This window comes from Sapajus apella, unplaced genomic scaffold (genome assembly GCF_009761245.1).
Source record: "Sapajus apella isolate SASKATOON/1434 unplaced genomic scaffold, GSC_monkey_1.0 scaffold77, whole genome shotgun sequence".
Taxonomy (NCBI): domain Eukaryota; kingdom Metazoa; phylum Chordata; class Mammalia; order Primates; family Cebidae; genus Sapajus; species Sapajus apella.
Genome location: NW_022437017.1, coordinates 8,861,359 through 8,873,937, shown reverse-complemented (window position 1 = coordinate 8,873,937; position 12,579 = coordinate 8,861,359). Strand labels below are relative to the sequence as shown.

Genomic DNA, 12,579 nt, shown 5'->3' with positions numbered 1-12,579 from the left:
AAAAAAAAAAAAAAAAAAAAAAAAAAAAAATGTTGAGACTTCATGCATCATGCATTCTTTTGCACCTGCGATTTTTTTTCTTTTTTTTAGACAGGTCTCACTCTGTTGCCCAGGCTGGAGTGCAGTGATTCAGTGACAGCTCACTACAGCCTCAGCCTCCCAGGCTCAAGCGATCCTCCTACCTCAGCCTCCTTAGTAGCTGGGACTCAGGTGCACACCACCACACCCAGCTAATACTTCTATTTTCTTTTCCTTTTAAAGAGTGGGTTTTGCTATGTTGCCCAGGCTGGTCTCAAACTCCTGGGCTCAAGTGAACCTCCTGCCTCAGCCTCCAAAAGTGTGGGATTTGGGCCGGGCGCAGTGGCTCACGCCTGTAATCCTAGCACTTTGGGAGGCCGAGGTGGGTGGATCACCTGAGGTCAGGAGTTCAAGACCAGCCTGGCCATCAGTGTGAAACACCATCTTTAAAAAAAAAAAAAAAAGTGTGGGATTTAAGGCAGGACTCACCGTGCCCGGCGTGATATTTATAAATACTTTTTATTTTTATTTTTTTTAATAAATAGAGACGGGGTTTCACCATGTTGACCAGGATGGTCTCGATCTCTTGACCTGGTGATCCACCCACCTCGGCCTCTCAAAGCGCTGGGATTACAGGCGTGAGCCACCTCGTCCGGCCTGTAAATACTATTAATAAATATTCATTTAGGTGGGACACCCCTTAAGTTTTGTATCTAAGGTGAGTGTCCCGTCTGCCTCCGCCGACGGCTCTGACCCGTGGTGGCCTCTGAGCTGAGGCGTTCCCTCCTGCAGATTCCAGGACCCGACGGAGTGGGTGGTCTACGTGGGTACGACCCACCTCAGTGGCTCAGAGGCCAGCACCGTGCGGGCCCGGGTGGCCCAGATCATCAAGCATCCCCTGTACAACGCGGACACAGCTGACTTCGACGTGGCCGTGCTGGAGCTGACCAGCCCTCTGGCTTTCGGCCGGCACATCCAGCCCGTGTGCCTCCCAGCCGCCACGCACGTCTTCCCACCCAGCAAGAAGTGCCTGATCTCGGGCTGGGGCTACCTGAAGGAGGACTTCCGTGAGCATCTTCCTTGGCCTCAAGGGAGCTCAGGCAGGAGGGCGGGCAGACAGCACAGGAAAACACGGTGGGGTGCATTACTCTCTGATGTTGTATTCATGAATTCCACTGCTTGCTAAAATGTATCTATCACCCCATCATAGAAGCTACTGGGAATTTTTTTTTATTTTTATTTTTTAGATGGAGTTTCACTCTTGGTGCCCAGGCTGGAGTGCAATGGTGTGATCTCAGCTCACCGCAACCTCCACCTCCTGGGTTCAAGCCATTCTGCCTCAGCCTCCCAAGTAGCTGATATTACAGGCACCCTCCACCACGCCCAGCTAATTTTGTATTTTTAGTAGAGACGGGGTTTCATCGTGTTGGTCAGGCTGCTCTTGAACGCCTGACCTCAAGTCATCCACCTGCCTCAGCCTCCCAAAGTGTTGGGATTACAGGCGTGAGCCACCGCACCCGGCTTTTTTCTTTTTTTTTTTTTTGAGACGGATTTTCACTCGTCGCCCAGGCTGGAGTACAATAGTGCCATCTCGGCTCACGGCACCCTCTGCTTCCTGGGTTCAAGCAATTCTCCTGCCTTTGCCTCCTGAGTAGCTGGGACTACAGGCACCTGCCACCACGACCAGCTAATTTTGTATTTTTAGTAGAGACAGGGTTTCATCATGTTGGCCAGGCTGGTCTCAAAATCCTGACCTCAAGTGATCCACCTGCCTCAGCCTCCCTAAGTATTGGGATTACAGGTGTGAGCCACCATGCCTGGCTTTTTTTTTTTTTTTTTTTTTGAGACAGGCTCTCACTCTGTCACCCAGGAGGAGTGCAGTGGTGAGATCATAGCTCCCTGCAGCCTCGAAATGCTGGGTTCAAGCAGTCCTCCCACCTCAGTGTCCAGAGTAGCTAGGATTACAGACATGAGCCACCGTACCTGCCTAATTAAAAAAAAAAAAAAATGTAGAGACGAGTCTCACTCTATTGCCCAGGCTGGTCTTGAACTCCTGGACTCAAGGGATTCCCCAGCTTTGGCCTCCCAGAGTGCTGGGATGATCAGCATGACCCACGGCCCCCGCCACTTGTGGGATCTTTGAGATCATCTGCAGACAGGCGCAGCATGACGAAAACATTTGCCTCATGGGCTTGGTCGTAGCGGAGGCTGAACAGGGCCACACTCTGCCGCCTTTTTTTTTTTTTTTTTTTTTTTTTGAGATTGAGTCTCCCTCTGTCATCCAGGCTGGAATGCAGTAGTGTGATCTTGGCTCACTGCAAACTCCGCCTCCCGGGTTCAAGTGATTCTCCTGCCTCAGCCTCCTGAGTAGCTGAGATTCCAGGCAACTGCCACCACGCCTGGCTACTTTTTGTATTTTTAGTAGAGACGGGGTTTCGCCATGTTGGCCAGGCTGGTCTCAAACTCCTGACTTCATGATCTGCCCACCTAGGCCTCACCAAGTGCTGGGATTACAGGCGTAAGCCACCACAACTGGCCAAAAAAATGGATCTTAATGCACTTAAATGCACATCTGGCCAGGCGCGGTAGCTCACGCCTGCAACCCCAGCACTTTGGGAGGCCTAGGTGGGCAGATCACGAGGTCAGGAGTTTGAGACCAGCTTGGCCAACATGGCGAAACCCCGTTTCTACTAAAAATACAAAAAATGAGCTGGACATGGTGGTGCGTGCCTGTAATCCCAGCTACTCTGAAGGCTGAGGCAGGAGAATCGCTTAAACCTGGGAGGCGGAGGTTGTAGTGAGCAGAGATCGTGCACTCTAGCCTGGGCGACAGTGAGACTTTGGCTCAAAAAAATAGTGCATCTGAATAGCTGCATGTGGCCAGTGGCTACCGCATTGCACGGTGTAGTTGCAGGGGCTGGTGTTCAGTCACCCACAAGATGTCTGACAGAAGATGAATCCAGTGGAGGAAAACAAGGCAGGGGTGGAGGCTGCAGCTTTAAATAGTTCAGGAGACGCCTCCTGGAGAGAGTGATGGAGGAAGTCAGGCAGATTCTGCAGGGACAGGCATTTCAGGCAGCAGGAGCGGCATGTGCAAAGGCCCTGGGGTGGGAGGACAGCTCCCCTGGGGCTGGAGCTGATGAGAGCTGATTTAATGTTTAGCAAGGGTGGCGGTGGCTGCCGGGAAGGGAATGGATTTCAGTGGCGTGGGATCAGAGTAAAAGAAGTGAGTATGGACAGCTGTCGGGACCCAGGCAAGGATGGGCATGAGACAGGGCGATGCTGGGTACATTCGGGGGCTGATAATTTGAGGCCTGCTGGCCCCTTATACAGGGAATGCTGAGGGTGGACTGGGCTCACAGCGGGGAGAGGAGGACCCTGGGCTGGGGTTGTTAAGTCTGATGCCTCTTCCCTGTCCAGGCAGAGAGTGTCACCGGGTGGGGTATTGACCTTTTGTGGTTTCAGAGCCAGGTGTTGTAGGCAGCCACACTTGCAGCTGGGGAGACTGAGGGAGGCTCAGAGAGGGTATGTCCTTCAGCCTCCCAGCACAAAGTGGCTGCCGGGGCTCCGGCGCTCTCACCCTGCCCTTTTCTCTCCACATTGGGGCAGTGGTCAAGCCAGAGGTGCTACAGAAAGCCACTGTGGAGCTGCTGGACCAGGCACTGTGTGCCAGCCTGTATGGCAACTCGCTCACTGACAGGATGTTGTGCGCCGGCTACCTGGACGGGAAGGTGGACTCTTGCCAGGTGAGCCCCCAACGCCCCAGACCCCAGAAAAACACAGAAAGACACGAGCGTATTCAAGTGCTGAGGGGTTCACAGATCCCTGGATGCCCGTTCTTGAGGAATTTTAAAGCAATTGGGACTGAGAGGCAGATGCCGCTTAGGGGCTCTTCCAGCTCTAACCTGACTACTCTCCCTCCTCTACCCTCCATGGCTCCCCACTCCCTCCCAAGGGGCCCCAGAGGCTGCCTGTGATGGGGTCCCTGTGGAAATCCCCCCAGCTGCCCTATAAACTGGGACTTCTGTGTGATACAGACCCTGTCCCCAGCACCTGCCCTGACACAACATGCCCCCCAAGAAACATCTCTTGCAGGAATGATGCCAGCACACACCCTGGGCATCAGTTCCTCTCCATCTGGACAGGAAAGGCTGGTCTGTGGGAACCCCGTGGACTCTTGCCCCAGGGTGGTCAGCTGGCCATTAGGGAGCTTCAGGCTCAAATCAAGAAGCTTCCAGGAGAGGCCGGGCGCGGCGGCTCAAGCCTGTCAACCCAGCACTTTGGGAGGCCGAGACAGGTGGACCACTTGAGGTCAGGAGTTTGAGACCAGCCTGAGCAACATGTTGAAACCCCATTTCCAGTAGAAACAGAAAAATTAGCCGGGCACGGTTTACGTGCACCTGTAATCCCAGTTATTCAAGAGACAGGCAGGAGACTCGCTTGAACCTCGGAGGCAGAGGTTGCAGTGAGTCGAGATCGCACCACTGCACTCCAGCCTGGGCGACAGAGCGAGACTCTGTCTCAAAAAGAAAAGAAAAGAAAATTAGAGGTCACTCAAAGCTGACCCTGCTGGATACCTGGAATCTGCTTTCCTTCTTTTTTGAGATGGTCTTGCTTTGTCGCCCAGGCTGGAGTGCAGTGGCATGATCTCGGCTCACTGCAACCTCCACCTCCCAGGTTCAGGTGAGTCTCCTGCCTCAGCCTCCGGAGTAGCTGGGATTACAGGCGCACAAAACCAGGCCCAGCTAATTTCTTTATTTGAGACGGATTCTCACGCTGTCGCCAGGCTGGAGTGCAGCGGCACGATCTCGGCTCACCGCAGCCTCTGCCTTCCGGTTTCAAGCGATTCTCCCACCTTGGCCTCCGGAGTGGCTGGGATTATAGGCATGTGTCACCACACCTGGCTCATTTTTTGTATATTTAGTAGAGATGGGGTTTCTCTACGTTGGTCAGGTTGGTCTGAAACTCCCGACCTCATGGGATCCACCTGCCTCGGCCTCCCAAAGTGCTGGGATTACAGGAGTGATCCACTGTGCCTGACCCAAAAACATGAAATTAAAAATTCTTAAATGTTGCTCAGTTCTTGATGTGAGCTCGTATTTGCTGTTCATTTTCTCTGGGGGGGGACATAAGCAGCTTCTGTTCTTGCATTGTGTCGCCTTCGTGGTTGCCCAAATCCCTTTTTTTTGAGAGTCTCTCTCCGTCGCCAGGTGCTAGGCTGGAGCGCAATGGAGTGATCTTGGCTCACTGCAACCTCCGCCTCCCGGGTTCAAGCGATTCTCCTGCCTCAGCCTCCTGAGTAGCTGGGATTACAGGCGCGTGCCACCACGCCCGGCTAATTTTTGTATTTTTGGTAGAGATGGGGTTTCACCATGTTGGCCAGGATGGTCTCAATCTCCTGATCTTGTGATCCACCCGCCTCTGCTTCCCAAAGTGCTGGGATTACAGGCGTGAGCCACCGCGCCCGGCCCCAAATCCCTTTTCTACCCAACCAAGCCAGGTCCCCTTGGGAAAGCTTTCTCCTCTCGAGCTTCTGCACACGTCCTTACCTCCGTCAGCCTCTCGTGATTTTCTGTGGTTTCTGGCCCTCCATCCGGTCCTCCCTAATTTTTTTAGCATGGCTGTGGCTTCCTTTTTCTTTTGGGATGGAGTCTCAGTCACCCGGGGTGGACGGAGTACAGCGGTGTAATCTCAGCTCACTGCGACCTCCACCTCCCACGTTCAAGTGATTCTCCTGCCTCATCTCCCATGTAGCTGGGACTACAGGCACCCGCCACCGCGCCCGGCTAATTTTTCATTTTAGTAGAGACGGGGTTTCACCATGTTGGCCAGGGTGGTCTCGATCTCCTGACCTCACGATCCGCCCACCTCGGCCTCCCAGTGTTGGGATTAGAGGCGTGAGCCACCACACCTAGCCGGATTCCTTTCTTTTTTGTGTTTGCCTTTGCTCTTGTTTCTGAGGCCCGGTGAGGGTGAGGACCGGTAGGGAGACTGCTATGTGTGTGCGCTTAGACGGCCATATTGAAGCCAGAACCTGGAGAAAATGCTAGCAACTCTTACTACAGCGGGCTCGTGTTTAAGAACGTAAACAGGCCGGGCGAGGTGGCTCACACCTGTAATCCCAGCACTTTGGGAAGCCGAGGCGGGCGGATCACCTGATGTCAGGAGTTCGAGACTGGCCTGGCCAATGTGGTGAAACCCTGTCTCTACTAAAGCTACAAAACAGTAGCTGGGCGTGGTGACGGCTGCCTGCAATCCCAGCTACTAGGGAGGCTGAGGCAGCAAAATCACTTGAACCTGGCAGGCAGAGGCTGCAGGAAGCCAAGATCATGCCATTGCACTCCAGCCTGGGCAACAGAGCAAAACGCTGTCTCCAAAAAAAAAAAAAAAAAAAAAAAAAAAAGAGAAAAAGAAAAAGAATCTAAGAGAGTGACGGGGTGAGCTGGGTATGGGAAGGTAAACACTGGTGAGGCCGGACGAGTGAGAGCAGATAAAGCACTTTGGGAGCAATGCTACAGCTACCAGTGAGATATCTGCAGGCGCCAGCATGGCAGCCATACTGTCAGCCTAGGCAAGTGGTGACATTATCAAAGATCTACTGGGTTAAGAAGAGGAGGGGATGTTATTTGGGTCATGTTTAACCTGTCCATGGTAGGACTGAAAGACATCTTAGACATCCTGTAGTCCAGCTGTCTCGGATGTTTTTCTTCCTCCACAGAAGAGGAAACAGGTTCTGAGACATGATCAGCCCACGAGTGCTCTGTGAGCGCACGTGGAGAGAGGCCTTGGCAGTGCCGGCGAGGTGCTGCTGCTTGGGCCTCGCAGCGCCGGCTTTTGGACTGGCTGCTGCCAACCCATCCTGAGGTGTGTTGCTTTCCTAGGGTGACTCAGGAGGACCCCTGGTGTGTGAGGAACCCTCCGGCAGGTTCTTTCTGGCCGGCATTGTGAGCTGGGGGATCGGCTGTGCAGAAGCGCGGCGTCCCGGGGTCTATGCCCGAGTCACCAGGCTGCGTGACTGGATCCTGGAGGCCACCACCACAGCTAGCATGACTCCGGCCCTCGTGGCGGCTCCTGCCCCCGCTGCCCCCAGCACGGCCTGGCCCACCAGTCCCCAGAGCTCCGTGGTCAACACCCCCACCAAATCCACGCCGGCCCCCAGCACCGCGGCTCTTGACTGGGTCACCGTTCTGAAGCTGCAAGGTATTTTCCGAGCGGAAAGGCAGAAGGTGATGCAGGCTCCTATCTCGATTTAGGGAGCTGATGCCTTCATAGAATCTTCCTCATTTTGAGTTTTCCTGTCCAAAGAGTCACGTTTATCCATTTTTCCCCATCTTATTTGGTACGGCCCCCTCACGGTATCTTTCGGTCCACAGGTCTTGCCCATGTCTTGTTAACTATGGCGATTTATCAGTGGAATATTTTCATGTGTTTTTTTTTTTTTTCTTGAGACGGAGTCTCACTCTGTCGCCCAGGTTGGAGTGCAGTGGTGTGATCTCAGCTCACTGCAACCTCCGCCTCCCAAGTTCAAGCGATTCTCCTGCCTCAGCCTCCCGAGTAGCTGGGACTACAGGCACGTGCCACCACGCCCGGCTAATTTTGTATTTTTTTTTTTGTTTTTTTTTTTTGAGACGGAGTTTCGCCCTTGTTACCCAGGCTGGAGTGCAATGGCGCGATCTCGGCTCACCGCAACCTCCGCCTCCTGGGTTCAGGCAATTCTCCTGCCTCAGCTTCCTGAGTAGCTGGGATTACAGGCACGCGCCACCATGCCCAGCTGATTTTTTGTATTTTTAGTAGAGACGGGATTTCACCATGTTGACCAGGATGGTCTCGATCTCTTGACCTCGTGATCCACCCGCCTCCGCCTCCCAAAGTGCTGGGATTACAGGCTTGAGCCACCGCGCCCGGCCCTGTTTTGTTTTTTGAAGAGGAGTTTTACTCTTGTTGCCCAGGCTGGAGTGCAGTGGCATGACCCTGGCTCACTGCAACGTCCACCTCTTGGGTTCAAGCGATTCTCCCACCCCAGCCTCCCAAGTGGCTGGGATTACAGGCGGACACCACCATGCCTGGCTAATTTTGTATTTTTAGTAGAGACAGGGTTTCTCCATGTTGGTCAGGCTGGTCTCGAACTCCCGACCGCAGGTGATCTGCCTGCCTCGGCCTCCCAAAGTGCTGGGACTACAGGCATGAGCTGTGGCACCTGGCCGTTTTTTTTTTTGAGATGGAGTTTCGCTCTTGTCACCCAGCTGGAGTAGTGATGTGATCTCAGCTCACTGCAGCCTCTGCCTCCTGGATTCAGGCAATTCTCCTGCCATGGCCTCCCACGTAGCTAGGATTACAGGTGCCTGCCATGCCTGGCTAATTTTTTTATTTTTAGGAGAGATGGAGCTTCACCAGGTTGGCCAGGTTGGTCTCGAACTCCTGACCTCAGGTGATCCGCCCACCTCGGCCTCCCAAAGCACTGGGATTACAGGCGCGAGCCACCGCACCCAGCCATGCTTCATTTCAGTTCACCTGCGCCCCACACTCTCTTCCGAAGCCCCGTTAACGATCCTGCCCTTCCTTTTTTGAGCCACACCTTGGGTTTCCTGGCATGTCTGTGAAGCTGCCTCTGTGGGCTGTGGGGGTCCTGAGGCTGACTGGGCCACTGTGTGTTACGTTAACTTCTGTCCCCTGAGCTGGGCCATGTACCTCCCTCGAGACCCTGGGCAAGCTACAGACACCTGGAAGCCTCCACGGCTTCATCTGTGGAGAGGGAGTGATTACCAGCACAGGCCTGGGTACAGCTGGTGTCCTGGGAACCCCCACTCCCACGCTCCCATCTGAGCAGGCCAGGATCCCCAGCCCTGGTCTTGTGTCCCCTTCCAGAATGCGGGGCCAGGCCTGCGATGGAGAAGCCCCCCCGGATCGTGGGCGGGTTTGCAGCGGACTCCGGGGAGGTGCCCTGGCAGGTCAGCCTGAAGGAAGGGGCCCGGCACTTCTGCGGAGCAACTGTGGTGGGCGACCGCTGGCTGCTGTCTGCCGCACACTGCTTCAACCAGTAAGGCCCGCCTCCTCCAGGAAGGCTGCCTGGCTTCCCCTCCCTGTCAGAAACCATCCTGCCGGGGCTGCAGCATGGACCGGGGCAGCTGGGAGACAGGAGAGGGCCAGTGCAATGCTTCAGAGGAGAAACAGGGCCCGCCCAGTGGAGGGAGGAGGGCACCTTCCCTGCTGCTTGCTACCCAGGCCACATTTATCTTGGAGATTTCCAGGCGTGGCGGCCAGCACCTGTGGTCCCAGCTACTAAGGCGGCTGAGGCGGGAGAATTGCTTGAGCCCAGGAGGTGGAGGCTGCAGGGAGCCGGATCGTGCCGCTGCACTCCACAGGGCGACAGAGCGAGACCCTGGCTCAACCAAAAAGAGACAGACTCCTAAGCCGTAGGGACTGGGGGGCGGCTTTGGCGCAGGGGTAGAAAATGAAGCCTGAGGCTCCCCTGACCTGCCCAAGGTCCCCCAAATCGGGATCCTTTTCAGGAGAAGCCTGGCAGCCCCTCTTCCCCTGGTCCTCCTCCCTGGAGCCGAGGGCTGGAGGAATGGTCCTGGGGCCCAGGCAGCCCTGTGTGGCTTCCCAGGGTTCGGGGGGGGTGGCTGCCCCACGGGGCTTCTCAGGGGAGTCCATCAGCCTTGGCCCTCCCCAAAAAGGTGGGTGTGATCCGGAGGGCGGGCACGCCTGAGCGCCCTGTCTCCACAGCACGAAGGTGGAGCAGGTCCGGGCCCACCTGGGCACTGCGTCCCTCCTGGGGCTGGGCGGGAGCCCGGCGAAGGTCGGGCTGCGGCGGGTGGTGCTGCACCCCCTCTACAACCCTGGCATCCTGGACTTCGACCTGGCCGTCCTGGAGCTGGCCAGCCCCCTGGCCTTCAACAAGTACATCCAGCCTGTCTGCCTGCCCCTGGCCATCCAGAAGTTCCCCGTGGGCCGGAAGTGCATGATCTCCGGATGGGGAAATACACAGGAAGGAAACGGTGAGCCCTGCCCCACTCAGGGGAATGGCGGGTTCGTTCTCCAGGACCCTAAACCAATTCCACCGCACAGGGACCTCTGTGCCTCGTCCCTTTGTCTCTGGTCCCAATGCCCACACACCACTCACCTCTCCATTGCGTCTCAGGGGAAAATCTGGCCGTTGCCTCTTTGTAAAGTTTGATTGGAAAAAGGGCCACGTTCACATACCAACAGATTGTCTATGGCTGCTGCCCTGCAATAGCAGCAGAGTTAAAAAACGGTGACAGAGACTGGCCTTGAAAGCCGAAAACATTTAATTCTCTGGCCCTTTACAGAAAATGTTTACTGGAGGCCAGGCGCCGTAGCTCACGCCTGTAATCCCAGCGCTTTGGAAGGCCAAGGCGGGCAGACTGCCTGAGCTCAGGAGTTTGAGACCAGCCTGGGCAACACAGTGAAACCCCGACTGTGCTAAACGTACAAAAATCAGCCAGGCGTGGTGGCGCACGCCTATAGTTCCAGCTACTCAGGAGGCTGAGGCAGGAGAATCGCTCAAGCCCGAGAGTTTGAGGCTGCAGTGAGCCATGATCATGCCACTGCACTCCAGCCTGGGCAACAGAGCAAGACCCCATCTCAAGAAAGGAGAAAATGTTCACTGCCGATGTGCTAGTGTATCCCGAGACCCCTCCCGCCCCAAGTCACTGCTCCCCTCGACCTCAGAATGGCCTCCTACACGTTACCCTGGTGCTAAGGCAGCGGCCGTGTGGGGACCGTGGGCTCCGAGTGAGGCATCTGAGGTCTACCTCCTTCTTAATCCATGGCTTTGTGCAATTCCTGGAACTCTGTGAGCCTCCGTCTCTGTGGGGTGGGCATGCCACGTCTCGGGGCTGTTAGCGGAGCTGAACTGGAGCTGCTGTGGCCACCACTCCGCATGTGACCTTTCTGGGCTCTTTCCCTGGCAGTCACCAAGCCCGAGCTCCTGCAGAAGGCGTCTGTGGGGATTATAGACCAGAAAACCTGCGGCGTGCTCTACAACTTCTCCCTCACGGACCGCATGCTCTGCGCGGGCTTCCTGGAAGGCGGAGTCGACTCCTGCCAGGTAACCGTTCACAGGGGAAAGCCGCGTGGCGTTTATTGGTTTTGTTTTTTTTTTGAGATGGAGTCTTGCTCTGTGGCCTGGCTGGCGTGCAGTGGTGTGAGCTCAGCTCACCGTAACTTCTGCCTCCTGGGTTCAAGCAATTCTCCTGCCTCAGCCTCCCGAGTAGCTGGGACTACAGGCACCTGCCACTGTGTCCAGCCGATTTTTTTTTTTTTTTTTAGTAAAGGCGGGGTTTCATTTATTTTTCCAGGTTGGTCTCAAACTCCTGGCCTCAGGTGATCCGCCCACCTCAGCTTCCCAAAGTGCTGGGATTACAGGCATGAGCCACTGCACCCTGCCTTTTTTTTTTTTTTTTTTTTTGGGGTGTTGCACTGTCGCCAGGCTGGGGTGCAGTGGCGTGATCTCAGCTCACTGCAACCACTGCTTCCTGGGTTCAGGCAAGGCCCCTGCCTCAACGTCCCGAGCAGCTGGGACCGCAGGCACGCACCACCACGTCCGACTACTTTTTTGTATTTTTAGTAGAGACGGGGTTTTACCATGTAGGCCGGAATGGTCTTGATCTCCTGACCTTGTGATCTGCCCGCCTTGGACTCCCAAAGTGCTGGGGTTACAGGTGTGAGCCACCACACCCAGCCACGGGGCGTTATTCAGATTAAATACCCACACCCTTTCACTTGGCAGTTCTGTGTGTGCAGACCTAGATTTCTTTTTTTTTCTTTTTGAGACAGAGTCTCGCTCTGTTGCTCAGGCTGGAGTGCAGTGGTGCGATCTCAGCTCACTGCAGCCTCCGCCTCCCAGGCTCAAGTGATTCTCCTGTCTCAGCCTCCCAAGTAGCTGGTACTACAGGCACGCGCCACCACACCCGACTAATTTTTGTATTTTTACTAGACACAGGTTTCACCATGTTGGTCAGCCTGGTCTTGAACTCCTGATCTCAAGTGACCCACCCACCTTGGCCTCCCAAACTGCTGGGATTGCAGGCTTGAGCCACCACGCCTGGCCATAGCCACCATGCCTGGCCCAGATTTCTGAAGGGCTCAACCGCGCATGCAAAGACAGAGGTTAATTTTCAGGCTGAGTGCGGTGACTCATGCCTGTAATCCCCGTGCTCCGGGGGGCTGAGATGGGAGGATCAGCTGAGGCCAGGACTGCAAGACCAGTCTGGGCAACACGGTGAGATCCCATCTCTACCAAAAAAAAAAAAAAAAGAAAAACTTGCCAGGCGAGTGGCAGGCACCTGTGGTCCCAGCTCCTTGGGCAGCTGAAGTGGGAGGATCTCTTGAGTCCAGGAGTTCTAGGCTGCAGTAAGTCGTGATCACACCACTGCACTCCATCCTGGGCAACAGAGCAAGACCGTATCTCAAAAAAACAAGGGCTGGGCGCAGTGGTTCACGCCTGTAATCCCAGCACTTTGGGAGACTGAGGTGGGCGGTTCATCTGAAGTCAGGAGTTCAAGACCAGCCTGGTCAGCATGATGAAACCCTGTCTCT

At 55.3% G+C, this 12,579-nt stretch overlaps 1 protein-coding gene across 1 annotated transcript in view; it reads left to right on the top strand.

Moving 5' to 3' along the window:
* Positions 1–12,579, top strand: part of TMPRSS9 (transmembrane serine protease 9) — a 69,896-nt gene that overhangs the window by 52,902 nt on the left and 4,415 nt on the right. The window contains exons 2-7 of the mRNA XM_032252496.1: positions 795–1,085; positions 3,628–3,764; positions 6,900–7,218; positions 8,884–9,055; positions 9,745–10,016; positions 10,953–11,089. Coding sequence (XP_032108387.1) covers positions 795–1,085; positions 3,628–3,764; positions 6,900–7,218; positions 8,884–9,055; positions 9,745–10,016; positions 10,953–11,089 — 1,328 coding nt within the window. The remainder of the gene's footprint in view (positions 1–794; positions 1,086–3,627; positions 3,765–6,899; positions 7,219–8,883; positions 9,056–9,744; positions 10,017–10,952; positions 11,090–12,579) is intronic.